The 14,192-nt window shown below is 45.5% G+C and overlaps 1 protein-coding gene across 1 annotated transcript in view; it reads left to right on the top strand.

Annotated features, from left to right (window-relative positions):
* LOC139578296 (NUAK family SNF1-like kinase 1) overlaps window positions 1–13,433 on the top strand; it is a 38,224-nt gene extending 24,791 nt beyond the window's left edge. Inside the window, exons 6-7 of the mRNA XM_071405703.1 lie at window positions 7,994–8,126; window positions 8,632–13,433. Coding sequence (XP_071261804.1) covers window positions 7,994–8,126; window positions 8,632–9,716 — 1,218 coding nt within the window. The 3' untranslated portion in view covers window positions 9,717–13,433. The remainder of the gene's footprint in view (window positions 1–7,993; window positions 8,127–8,631) is intronic.
* The last annotated feature ends 759 nt before the right edge of the window (window positions 13,434–14,192 follow it).

The following is a 14,192-nucleotide window of genomic DNA, read 5'->3' as shown; positions in this document are numbered from 1 at the left end:
CCGCTCTCAACCAACTCTATAAAGCCATAAGCAAACAAGAAAATGCTCGCCCAGAAGTGGTGCTCCTGGTGGCCGGGGACTTTAATGCAAATTTTCCCAGCATGTCACATGTGCAACCAGAGGTGGAAAAAATCCTAGACCACCTTTACTCCACACACAGAGATGCATACAAAGCTCTCCCCCGCACTCCATTTGGCAAATCTGACCATAATTCTATGCTCCTGATTCCTGCTTACAAGCAAAAACTAAAGCAGGGAGTACCAGTGACTCGCTCAATACGGAAGTGGCCAGATGACGGGGATGCTACACTACAGGACTGTTTTGCTAGCACAGACTGGAATATGTTCCGGGATTCATCCAGTGGCATTGAGGAGTACACCACCTCAGTCATTGGCTTCATCAATAAGCGCATCGATGACGTTGTCCCCACAGTGACTGTACGTACATATCACAACCAGAAGCCATGGATTACAGGCAACATCCGCATCGAGCTAAATGCTTGAGCTGCCCCTTTCAAGGAGCGGGAGACTAATCCGAACGCTTATAAGAAATCCTGCTATGCCCTCAGACGAACCATCTAACAAGCAAAACGTCAATACAGGATTAAGATTGAATCCTACTACACCGGCTCTGAAGCTCGTCAGATGTGGCAGGGCTTGAAAACTGTTACGGAAAGGGAAATCCAGACGCGAGCTTCCCAGTGACGCGAGCCTACCAGACGAGCTAAATGCCTTTTATGCTCGCTTCGAGGCAATTAACATTGAAGCATGCACAAGAGCACCAGCTGTTCTGGATGACTGTGTGATAACGCTCTCGGTAGCCGATGTGAGCAAAACCTTTAAACAGGTCAACATTCACAAAGCCGCTGGGCCAGGACGTGTACTCAAAGCATGCACGGACCAACTGTCAAGTGTCTTCACTGACATTTTCAACCTCTCCCTAACCGAGTCTGCAATACCTACATGTTTCAAGCAGACCACCATAGTCCCTGTGCCCAAGGAAGTGAAGTTAACCTGCCTAAATGATTACTGCCCTGTGGCACTCACGTCGGTAGCCATGAAGTGCTTTGAAAGGCTGGTCATGGCTCACATCAACAGCATCCCAACCGGACACCCTAGACCCACTCCAATTTGCATACCGCCCCAACAGATCCACAGATGACGCAATCTCAATTGCACTCCACACTGCCCTTTCTCACCTAGACAAAAGGAACACCTATGACTACAGCTCAGCGTTCAACACCATAGTGCCCACGAAGCTCATCACTAAGCTAAGGACTCTGGGACTAAACACCTCCCTCTGCAACTGGATCCTGGACTTCCTGAAGGGCCGCCCCCAGGTGGTAAGAGTAGGCAACAACACATCTGCCACACTGATCCTTAACACTGGGACCCTCAAGGGGTGTGTACTTAGTACCCTCCTGTATTCCCTGTTCACCCACAGCTGCGTAGCCAAACACGACTCCAACACCATCATTAAGTTTGCTGACAACACAACAGTGGTAGGCCTGATCACCAACAATGATGAGACAGCCTATAGGGAGGAGGTCAGAGATCTGGCAGTGCGGTGTCAGGACAACAACATCTCCCTCAATGTGAGCAAGCAAAGGAGCTGATCGTGGACTACAGGAAAAGGCTGGCCGAACAGGCCCCCATTAACATCAACAGGGCTGTAGTGGAGCGGGTTGAGAGTTTCAAGTTCCTTCGTGTCCATATCACCAACAAACTATCATGGTCCAAACATACCAAGACAGTCGTGAAGAGGGCATGGATCCCCAGATCCTCAAAAGGTTTTACAGCTGCACCATCGAGAGCATCCTGACCGGTTGCATCACCGCCTGGTATGGCAACTGCTCGGCATCTGACCGTATGGCGCTACAGAGGGTGGTGAGAACGGCCCAGTACATCACTGGAGCCAAGCTTCCTGCCATCCAAGCGGTACCGGAGCACCAAGTCTAGGACCAAAAGGCTCCTCAACAGCTTCTACCCCCAAGCCATAAGACTGCTGAACATTTTATAAAATCACCACAGGACAATTTACATTGACCCTCCCATCCCTTTTGTACACTGCTGCTACTCGCTGTTTGTTTGTTATCTATGCATAGTCACTTCGCCCCCACCTACATGTACAGATAACCTCAACTAGCCTGTACCCCCGCACACTGACTCGGTACTGGTGCCCCCTGTATATAGCCTCGTTATTGTTATTTTTATTGTGTTACTTTTTGTTATTACTTTTTATTTTAGTCTACTTGGTAAACTAGTCTACTGTTGGTTAAGGGCTTGTAAGTAAGCATTTCAAGGTAAAGTCTACACTTGTTTTATTCGGTGCATGTGACAAATGAAGTTTGATTTGATTTGAATAGAATATGAATGAGTTACACAGACAGGCTCAGCAACTTCACTTCCAAGGATGGGTGGGATTGAGAAGTTGTTTGGTTAAGAAAAAGGGAGAGAATGTGACAAACAGCCCCAAAACTATTTATTGACTAATTTGAAAGTAATTCTTTATTGCGTTTTCCAAATTGCAAGAAAAGTTGTGCATTATAAAGCAAAGTAAAAGTCGTATTTTTAGACTGAAAAGTCCAACGATTCAATTTAGTATAATTCACTGTCATTTTCTTCAGTGTGCTAAAAAAAACAACTCAGATTGTAATGAAAATTACAGAATCCAGTTGGGGAAAAGCCGCAAATTACAGCTAAAACTGGAAACAAAAATAGAACACAACAATGGCACTCACCCCGTCTCGCCCTCCCTGCAGCCCTGCCAGTTGACCAATCACAGAGGAGCGCTCTCAGTCATTGAACCAATGACAGAGCGGCTCCAGTGTGAGACATTCCAAGCATGGGCCCAGAAGGAAGTCCAGTCTGCCCAATCGCAGACCCCAGTCCCATAGCTCAGTCCCAGACATGGGCTGGCTATATCCCCCTGACCATCAACAAGCAGCCCCATTCCTCCAGGAGTCTTGTCCTCCTCTTCCAAAGCCTGACGTCTGGCTAATCAGTGACCGGCATTGTGTCTCCTGAGATCTGTCAGGGCCTCACGGCTCTGCCACCTCTGCTGGACTCATTACACCACTCTCCACCCCTCTGTCCCCCCTCCTGCCCCCTCCATGCCCCAGACAATGGTCTTGCATAACCCGTTTACTGAGACAGTCACATTGCAATAGATTAGTGGTCACAAAGTGCAGGTTGACACATAGAGAAAGACAGAGGGAGAAATAGAGTTCTATGTTCATGGAAACAAACTGGCACACTCCGAACTCTGGTTCAATGGCTGAAAGGATGGAAGTGGAAAGCAAGGCTTAGAGCACAGCCCATTATCAGCCTGAAAACGTCATCCTGGCACGTTTTTGCAGAAAGGTAAAATGTCACAGCAGCTGACGTTTTTCTCAATACATTGCAGCCAAGCGGAAAATATGAGCGTCACAGGGTTGATGTTTTTCTCGTTACATAGCCATCAAAGGGAAAAGATGGGCTTTAACCAATTTAATCTTATGTCAATAAATTGCAGTCAATGAGTGTCACAGTGTTGAGACCTAAGTGAATAAATTGCGGTCAATGGGGGAAGACCTTCATCACAATATAGAGGTATAGAGAAAGCCATCACAGACATGACACCTCCCTCTCTCTCCCTTCCTCTCTCTCCCTCTCTCTTCTCTCTTTCTCCCTTCTTCACCTTCTCTTTCTCTCCCCCTTCTCCCCCCTCCATTCTATGTCCCTACTCCCCCCTCTATACTATTTATCTTACTCCTCTCTCTACCTCCTTTTTCTCCTACCTCCATCTCTCTCAACTTTCACACCCCCACAGGCAGGATATTGAAGCATAGATATGCATCAAGGGTATTGGCACATACTAAGTCAATATATTGCAGTCAAGGCAAAAACATTGGTGATAAAGCTACAATGGGTAAATTGGTGAAAGACGGACGGACGGACAGACAGACAGACAGACACAGACATGTCCACATCCCAGCTCAACCCTAGCCATAACCCTAACCCTATTCCTAGCCCTCCACATCTTGTCTCTTGAAGTTAGGGTTGAGCTGGGAGTTGATATGAAGCTAGGGTTAGGGCCTCAACCATAGACATAATCCTAACCTAAATCCAATTAACAATGATTTAATTTGCCCCTCCCTCCACTACATTGCAGAATGGTAGGCCTTGAAGCCTGACCTAAAGTTAGTGTGCTTTTCAGTGACATCAACAGAACAAACAAAATGTATGTATGGAATCGTTCAACATACGCTTTAGATGAACGCAAACCTACATCTGACCATGAGAAATGAACTCTTCACAGTGAAAACTTGGTCCCACAGAGAACAAGGCCTTTCTTCCATAGAAAAGCATTACCTACAGCCCTCTATTAACCATGACGCCCCTTTGACTGTGATTGATCTAGCTATCCATCCTTGCACACAACCAATAGTGACCTTGTAGGGATGCCCTGGGTTGAGGTTCAGCTTCCTGTGGCAACAGGAAGTGTCTTAATTAAAGGGATACTTTGGGATTTTGGCAGAGACATAAAATTGTATCCACGAGTTCATCTGACTCTGGGGAAGTAGATAAGGAGCCTCATTGCCAAAATCCTGAAGTAACCCTTTAATCCTCAACATGGTCCTTCATTCTCTCGCTGCAGTTACACAAATACATTGTCTTCCATCCTCTCTATAGAATGGTCAATTGTTAACATAAAGACTTGAAACTCAAGGCATCGTTAAAGAGTCTCTCCATACATTGAATTTCAGCTTCCTGCTATTACAGGAAGTGACTTAATTGGGGGTCATTGGGGCCGTTTCGAAGGTTTAAAAAGGTTTAATCTTCCCAAAGGTTACATATTTGTGACTGGGGAACTGCATGACCCGGCATATAAAATTTGAAGTCTATTGACCCGAGAGCATTTTTTTACCTCCGTTGGACACAATCGTTTTGCAGTTCTAGAAACGATAAGAGCCTTGTTATTAATTCTTAATTGAATTTTGAAGAGGATATTGGTCAATTTTTTAAAACTTTTATTAACTGTCTGTCTGCTTGCCTTTCTGTCTCTGTCTGCCTGTGTCTGTCAGCCTGTCTGTATGTCAACTTGCCTGTCGGCCTTCCTGCCTGCCTGCCTGCCTGTTTGTCTGTTTGTCTGTCTGCCTGTCTGTCTCTCAGCCTGTTTGAGCGAATGGAGGGGGAGGTGGGAGAGAGAAGATGGGGAGTGAGGGAGGGGGAGAGAGGGGAGCGAGAGAGTCAACAGACAGATAGAGGTGGGGGAGAGAGAATAGGGGGTGAGGGAGGGGGAGAAAGGGGAAAGAGTGGAGAGAGAGAGTCAACAGACAGACAGAGAGGAGGGAGAGAGAAGAGGGAAAGGGAGAGAGAGAGAGAGAGAGAGATGAGAGGAAAGGGAGGCAGGGAAAGGAGTATGAATGGGGGGAGGAGGGAGAGAGAAGGGGAGAGTGAGGGAAGGGGAGAGAAAGAGGGAGAGGGTGAAGGAGGGAGAGAGAGGACGGGGAGGGAGGGAAAGTAGGTGGGAGAGGGAATGGAGGGGGAGGAGGGAGAGAGTCAAATTGACTGCAATGTGTTGAGAAAAATATCAGATTACTGTAACCTTTTGCCTTTTTGCAAAAATGTGCCAAAATGAAGATTTCCTATGATATTATGTTGTAGAGCAGGGGTGTCAAAGTCAAATGGACGGAGGGCCAAATAAAAAATTTAGCTACAAGCCGAGGGCCGGACTGTTCGAATGTTCATTGAAAAAATTTTAAATGACGCATATAGTCTAGTGAACCTAATTGAACCTACTGAAAACCTAACAAATATATTCCAATATGATCAGATAAATAAAGCAATATTTTCTTATGGCTCTGTCAGTAATCTTTAATTTTCAACAGACACAAAAGACAAATTTCCTTTATATAAAAATCCCCATAACATGAACATTAAATGAAAGAAACCGGTATTCAAGGCACCATCAGTAGCCTATATTTTCTATTTTAGCAAAAGTGGGCTAAATTTACTTCAAAGAAAAAAACAATAATAGCAATTTTCTATCATCCACTCAACTGAAATATTTTTAAAATATAATTGGATTGAAATACAATAAAATAAAGTGCAAAAATCTATTAATCAAAAACAACACTTTGTTTAAGGAGAAGTAACATGCAGTGAAAACAAATATTAAACTTTAACTTTTAAACTTGAACTGAGTAAAAACTCTAAATATGTGATTGCACAGTAATGTTCACTTGTTTGAGGTTGAGGGTGATACTTGGTGGTGTCCCATCTTTTCCACAAGTTCATCAATGTTCGGGGTAAGGCTCTGAGCTGAGGAAATCCTCAGAATTGAGTGGAGGTGTTCAGCAGTAAGTCGACTTCTGTGTGATGTTTTGTTCAGGTTCATCAAAGAAAACAGTTGTTCACACAGGTATGTGCTGCCAAACATAGACAACGTTTGAGCAGCCTGGATGCGCAGCTGGGGCATTGTGTCGGGGAGGAAACGGGCGAACTCCGCAGCACCCACTGCCGCATATTTTGCCCTCAGTGCATCATTGCATTGGAGGTCAATCAACTCCATTTGGAGGTTTGGTGGTGAGCTTTCCACGTCAACAGCAAATGGGTTACCGAGCAGTTCCAACCTGCTTTTTTGTGCTTCAAAGTCAGCAAATCGGCGTCGAAAGTCAGCGGCAAGCATACCTATTTTATCAGCCAACTGTGCGCTCGGGAACGCACTGGTAGAGAGCTTCTCTTTCATGGTCTGGCAGCTGGGAAAGTGGCTCAAATTTTCTTTCCGCATCTGCGTCTCCCACAGAGTCAGTTTGGTTTTAAATGCCTTCACTGTACTGTACATATCAGAGATGACATGATCCCGACCCTGCAGCTGCAAGTTCATTGCATTCAGATGACTCGTAATGTCACACAGAAAAGCCATTTCACACAGAAACATTTCGTCTCGGAGTTGTGTTGTGTCTTTCCCTTTGCTGTCCAAGAACAGACAAATCTCCTCACGAAGCTCGAAACATCTTTGAAGCACCTTTCCCTGGCTTAGCCATCGCACCTCTGTGTGATAAGGCAAATCACCATGCTCCGTTTCTAACTCCGTCAGAAATGCCTTGAACTGGCGGTGATTCAAACCTTTGGCTCTGATAAAGTTAACTGTGCGCGTGATGATGCTCATTACATGCTCCATTTTCAAGGCTTTACCGCACAACGCTTCCTGGTGTATGATACAATGATAAGCTGTCAGCTCACCTGTCGCGTTTTCCTCTTGCATCTTTTCCCGTATCTTCGCCACCAGTCCGCTCCTGTGTCCACACATCGCAGGTGCTCCGTCGGTTGTCAAACCCACGAGTTTTTCCCAAGGCAGCTCCATCTCATTTACACAGCAGCCTACTGCTCGGTGCGTCACCGTTGCATTGTGGGAAATGTAGTATTGGTGCGTGTAAAAGATCTGCGGGCTGCCGGCTTGCTGCGGTCTGCGGGCCGGTTCTAATAATAAATCAAGATCATCCCAGGGGCCGTAAAAAACCTTCTCGCGGGCCGGATGTGGCCCGCGGGCCTTGACTCTGACATATATGTTGTAGAGCAATATGGTACACTCTTAGAAAAAAAAGGTGCTATCTAGAACCTTAAAGGTTTCTTCGGCTTTCCACATAGGAGAACCCTTTGAAGAACCCTTTTTGGTTGCAGGAAAAGCCCCTTTGTGTTCCATGTAGAACCCTTTCTAGAGTGTATAGCTGTGCAGTGCTTACACTGTTTCAGCTGTCGCTACAACATATGTCGTTTCAGTTCAGATACAGTGCGCTCCTTGTTAATGTTTTAATGATCTGTTGCTAACGCAGTAATGGCATTGAGCCTCATTTACCAGTTACTGGGAATTGGAAAAGGGAAATGAGAGATTCCTATTTTTTTCAACTGCGTCTCCAGTGACGGATTTTACTGCCTGACCTCTCACATTCAGTCTATCTGATCGTGATCGTGATCTGTGTAGTGACCCGTGTGTGTTGTTGTTGTAGGTGGACAGCTGGGCTCTGGGGGTGCTTCTCTACACCCTGGTTTATGGGACCATGCCGTTCGATGGAGGAGACCACAAGAACCTCATCCGCCAGATCAGCAATGGAGAGTACAGAGAGCCCACCCAGTCCTCAGGTACAGAACAAAACCCTCTACCTATAGTCTGAGACAGGGCCCAATTACAGTCCTCTGTGGGCCGATGTTTCCTTGATCGGATGGTCGGGGGGGCACAACATTGTTATAAATCATTTGTACACTGCAAATTGAGTGCAAGAATCCCAAACAGAATAATTTCAAACCTTGATTACATTGGGATCACAAAAGCCTCTCTATTTATGCGTGGGAATACTTGGGAACAGAATTCCTAAATTAAAATCCCTTTGAGCTGATTTCCTGGTGATTTTACATCAGGAAATCGTCTTTTATGTCCAACAACTATTATTTTTTTCCGAAGAATTTGGCGGGACGCCAATTGGGAACCCCTGGTCTAAGATCTAGTTTCCCTCTACACACTAAGTATAATGATTATTAGATAATAAATGCTCTGCAGCAAAAAACAACAGTGAAGTGTAACCCAGCTCCTCTGTTGTGCTCAAATCCAGAATGTTAAACTATGCTCCCCTCCTGTTGCCCCTCCCAGATGCCCGTGGTCTGATCCGCTGGATGTTGATGGTGAACCCAGAGCGGCGGGCCACGGTGGAAGACATCGCCAACCATTGGTGGGTCAACTGGGGCTGGAAGAGCAGCGTGTGCGACTGCGAGACCCAGCGGGACAACGGCACCTCCTCTCCCATGCTTGCCCGCTTCATCGACTGGCAGAACCGCACAGAGCCCCGGCCGGGCAAACCCATCGCCCTGCTGCCCCTGGTCCTCCGCCAACGCCCCAAGAAGTCCAAGAAAGAGAACGAGGTGGGAGATGGGCCCCATGGTGGAGGGGAGGGGGAGAAGCCCGGGCTGAAGAGGCCCAAGGGGATCCTGAAGACCCGGCTGATGGAGAAGCAGCATTCGCCCAGCCTGGAGGAGGTGGAGCTGGGGAGTGGTGGAGCGATGATGGGCCTCAGGCCAGCCGAGGGAGAACCAGGCTGCTCTAGCCCCGACAGAGAGGAGGAAGAGGAGGAGCCCGCCCTGGCAGGGGGCTCGCCGGCCAAGATGGTGCCCACCCTTCCCAGGAAGGGCATCCTGAAGAACAACCAACAACGGGAATCAGGGTACTACTCCTCCCCGGAGCGCAGTGAGTCCTCCGAGCTGCTAGTGGGTGCCACCATGTCCCTGGTTGCTGCCTGCAGCTCCCCGCCCAGGAGAGTGGTGGGGAGGAAGGGCATCTTGAAGCGCAATGGGAAGTATTCCACCTACAGCGGCCCTCCCTCGGCTGGTGCTCTCGGGGAACCCTCCCAGGGTGACTCTGGCCTGTCCCGCAGCCAGAGCCGTCCATCCAGCATGGTGTTGGAGGATGGCGTCGTGTCCCCCAGACTGTCCCCCGACTGGCCCCCCACAGCCCCACACCGCCCCAACATCAGGGCGTGTGTGTCAGCCGAAAACCTGCTGCAGCTGGCCAGCTTCAAGGGCTTCCAGGCAGCCCCTCTGCTCCACGGGTCAAAGTTCAGCCGGACCCCCAGAGCGCGGGGGTCCCCGGGGGACAACGGCAGCTTCTCCCTGCTGGGGGATCTGGACGACATGACTCAGGTGTACCAGCAAGCCCTGGACATCAGCAGCAACCTCACCTAGCCGAGGAGGGGATAGAGGAGGCAGCCAGGTGGCCAGGCTGAGGCTGTAACATCTGTCTCTGTTGGTGTGTGTGTGTATGTGTATGTACATGTATGTGTATGTAATTGACGACCAGTGACCCGTATGTTGCTGGGATAGCCTACCTAAACCTTTTGGGAGGTTATAGTTTTCTCACCGGGGTTCAAATCCTTGTTGGAAACTATATTATACACACACTCATACATACAATACATGACTATTATGCACTTCTCAGGCCAAAGGACATTCAGTTAGCAGGGTTTTCAAACGATGTGAGTGGAGTGAAAAAACAACTGGCATGAGAGAATTCCGCCCAGCCTTCCTCCTCCATCCGCCCGTAGACTTTGCTGTGTTCAAATGTTTACATGTTCAGCAAAAGGCAAGTTAGAATCACATACGCAGCAACCAGAAACTGGTTGGCTCTCGAAGCGAACCATGAATTGAGTTTGAGTTTACAAAAGCACCTTAACTCACACAGAGCACATGTTTTTGTGATCTTTTACTTCCTGTAAAAAACAAACCAGGGTCTTGCTCCATAATAACTGACGATGTTAATTATTTATTCATATTTGCGTAGATTTAGTTTGAATACAAAACTGGTGGGTTCTGGCAGTACTGGAATAGTCCAAAGCTCAATGTCTCCAACCCTTTGTGTGGATTGTGGAACTGACATATATAATTATTATGTTACCCAAGAAAGTGAAACATGTATACATGATATATTAATATGTAAAACATGTGGCTATGTATATCACCATAAAAGCGTATGTCCTATATATGAGCATATGATATTAGGGAATATGTAGGAAGTGCCTTTTAGGATCCAAATTCAATTATGTAAGTCATTTCCTGAAAGTGGAGCGAGATGGATGCCAGGCCAACCTGTCACCATTTGTGCTGTTTTGATTCTTATACATGTGAATGTGGTGAGAGAGAGAGAGACCCAGGACCTTAACGGAACACACTGTGGCCTATTGCATTACATAGTCACAGGTCAGGGGTCACACAACGGCCTATAGCCTTACACAGTCACAGGTCAGGGGTCACATAGACATTAAACAGTAGTTGAGATGAAACCGTCCCGTCTCCATCCCAAAATACACACTGTCAGGAACAAGAACCAAGCCCAGAGAGATGACAGAGTCTTAAACAATTAGGCTTTTCGTGCAGTGCTTTCTTGCTTGATGTGTCAGCAGTTTGATGATTTGGTTAAACACCAGGCCTGGTCAGGTCAGCTCGAGGGGTCTGGAGCTGCTCACCTTAGAAGGTAGATGGCCCAGACACCCTCTCATAGCCCTGAAATGTTCCTGGCAAATAAACAGCCATGTCTGTGGTTGTTTTGTCTGTCTGCCTGTAGTGCAGTGTTGGAGTTGCCTCTGCTGAGGCCTTCTCACTCAATTGGCATAACTTGGCTACAGAGTCATACCAGCTGGAAATGGCAGAGAAACCCTACAAGTTGTGTACACAATGCTCAGGTTGTTATCTGTGGATATTGTTATAGCCTAGTTTAATTTGTTTAAACCATCCCCCTCCAACTCCACAAAGGGCTTAGTAGAAGGATTTGTTTCAGTGCTCTGATGACACTGCACATTCCACAGACAATGGCTGGAGACGTGTTGGTGCGGGACATGTTATCCGCAATGGGCAGGTGGGTTCTGTGGTCTGTGCTGTCAGGTTTCCAGCTGTGTGTACAGGGCCATTTTGTCAAATAAGCACCATTAGCCAGCTATTGTTTTTATTAGAGGGAGGTATAGTGTAGTAGAGAGAAACAGAATAATGGTAGAGAGAGGTAGAGAGTAGTAGAGATTTTAGAGGGAAACAAGTGTTTGAGTGAAAGAGAATGTTCTTAGTGAAGGTGAGATTTGAGAAGCCTTTCCTGTCGGAAAGTGTGAAAGAATTGAGTTGCTGAGTTGAAGGAAACAGAGATGTAGACTAGAGAAAGTAACAGAGAAAGTGAGTTCTGAGTAGAAAGGAAGGAAATGGAATGTATTTTATTGAATTTTTTACCAAATATGAGAAGAAGCTTCATTGATGCAGGGGATGAAATGGATTGGGTACTGTATGTGCCCCTGGAACCTTTATGATAGCTGGGAAACCCCATCTGAAAATGAATTCGTTTTTGCAACAATAATAGCCTGACAGGCTTTTATTCTGTTGTCAGTTTTTTGTTAAGAGATTGTTTTAGGCCAAATGCTAGAGGCTGGCAAAGCAACTTGTGTCATGGGCTGAGTGTGTTCTATGGAGTGTGTTTAAAATGGCCTTAGTGTGCAACACATTTAAACTGGGATGGAGAGGGAGATCTGTGACTGATACATTGATTATACTGTATCATCAGAATATGTGTATGGAAAACCATAGCAACCCCCAAGCAACAGAATTAACATGTTGAATGATTTCAAAGGTCCGCTAGTGCAAAGTTCTGGTTATTGATTGAAACGACAGACCCGTTCTCTATTATATTGCATTTTATTGCCCTTTGTATTGCCTTTTATTGTCAACTGGATTTACAGTGATGAAATTATACTATGTTAGTATTTTGTTTTATTACGCTTCTGTTTTTGATTCTCCAAAATATAGAAACTTTATATTGCTTTATGTTATGGCAGAAAGTATTTCTTCCCTGAGTTTGGCCGTAAGAGATCAGGGGACTGATCTGATGTCAGTGAGATCTCAGTGTTTCCCCTGTTTTTGGTACACCTGAGGGGTCAGAGCAGCTGACCCGAGTTCAGTCATGTTGCAGAGTGTTTACCTGTGAACTTACATCAGATCGAGAGTCAACTTACTAATACAGCCTGGTGACCCAACCACAGAGAACAGGGCATTTAAACCTACCCCCTTCCAAAGAAAGAGGTACCCATTGACACCACCCAATGGGGAAATGCATGGGTTATTATGATGATAGTAATCTTTCTAAAATGCTAACACATATTAAGCAACACAGAGATAAACACATACATGTATGTGCCATCACATTGACAACCCCTTGTTTGATCCCAAAGAAGTAGTCAGAGCCCATCTGTACCAAAGCAAGGAGATCCGAAACGAAGGAATGACATCAGGAGAAAACAATGGAAAAAATCTGATTAAAGTCTCTATCTGCCAAACTGGAAATAACTGGTGCATATACATTAGTTAGTAGCAGAAAGTCTAATCATAGGAAAACTTGACTGGATATTGTTATTAAGACAGTAATAATAGTATTATTATGTTATTTAAGTATTATTTTTGTTGGCTATTGCCACGGTTATGATTTTGTTTTGGTATCAGTTGATGAACCTGGACTGCTAAAGTGGTTTAAGTTGAGTGGCGTTGCTATCTTTTATGATCATGTTTAATTTTATGATAATGAGAATTTTTATCAAGGTGTTTTTTATACTTGTATTTATTGGTGATTAAGCCATTTTCATTTGACGTATAAAGCTACTCTGTCCATGATTTGGCCTGCTTGGGAGTGTGTTGACTGCATAAATGGAGAGATATCATTGTCTGGGGTATAGCATCGAGGGAGTGAAGATGACATTTCATTGTGAAAGCGTTGGTCAAGTATACGTTTTGGAGTTACAACCAATCAGATTTCATCATATATGACTAAGTCTTAAGAAATGTTCTTGGAAGGAACCAAACTTCATCGATCCCTCTACTTCAAACCATGCTTCTGTAGTACTGGACCAAGTCAAATAAATGGATCACGTTAAAGAAGTTGTTTCCTGTCTGACTTTGTGTATTCAGTGTTGTTCAGTTTCTCTCTTTCTTGCTTTTATTGGCATTTAACTCCTACTGTAATCTACTTTTGAGAATTGGAAAAATATCTCAGAGAAACTTCAGGGACAAGAAAGTGAGTAAGCGTGTCTGTCTGTCTTGGGGAGAAAGAATAGTCTGTTTTTGAGAGCAGAACAGAGACAAGCGGTTGGTAGTCAAGAGAGAACATTGCTGCTGTTAGGCTAATTTGATCCACATTTACTTTTAGGGGGAGTGGGTGGCTGGCTGGCTGGCTGATCTGGCCGTAGGTAAGGAGTCTTTGGGGCTTCGGTGTTGATATGTGAGACGGCACCCCTGCCTCATGCTGTCCAGACCAGACAGGGCAACAGGCCCAGGAAGAGAAACTTGGTTTATCTACACTGATCTAGGAACACCTAACCAAATCTCATGCTAGGTAGATAGCTAACTTTATTTCTATACAGGGTATAATCTGTCATGTGAGATTATATCTACAGAAAGAGGTACTGTAGTTATTCCTCTCACATAGTTGAATTTATGTTTTGTGCTTCATATACTGTAGCCTTAGGTGCCCAGAAAACAGTGTAACAAAGTAAAGCATTCATTAAACACCACTATGAATCAGTCTTTTTAATATGTTTCTAGTTGTGGAGATTCCTGGTTTACCTAATATGTGTTTGGGAAAGCCTCAGAGGGAAAATAAGAGGTGAATGAACAAGAGCAGTGAGCAGTTGAGGGGAA

This window comes from Salvelinus alpinus, chromosome 6 (assembly GCF_045679555.1).
Source record: "Salvelinus alpinus chromosome 6, SLU_Salpinus.1, whole genome shotgun sequence".
In the NCBI taxonomy this organism is placed as follows: Eukaryota; Metazoa; Chordata; class Actinopteri; order Salmoniformes; family Salmonidae; genus Salvelinus; species Salvelinus alpinus.
The sequence above is the reverse complement of the archived record's forward strand: the minus strand, read 5'-3'. Positions and strand labels throughout refer to the sequence as shown.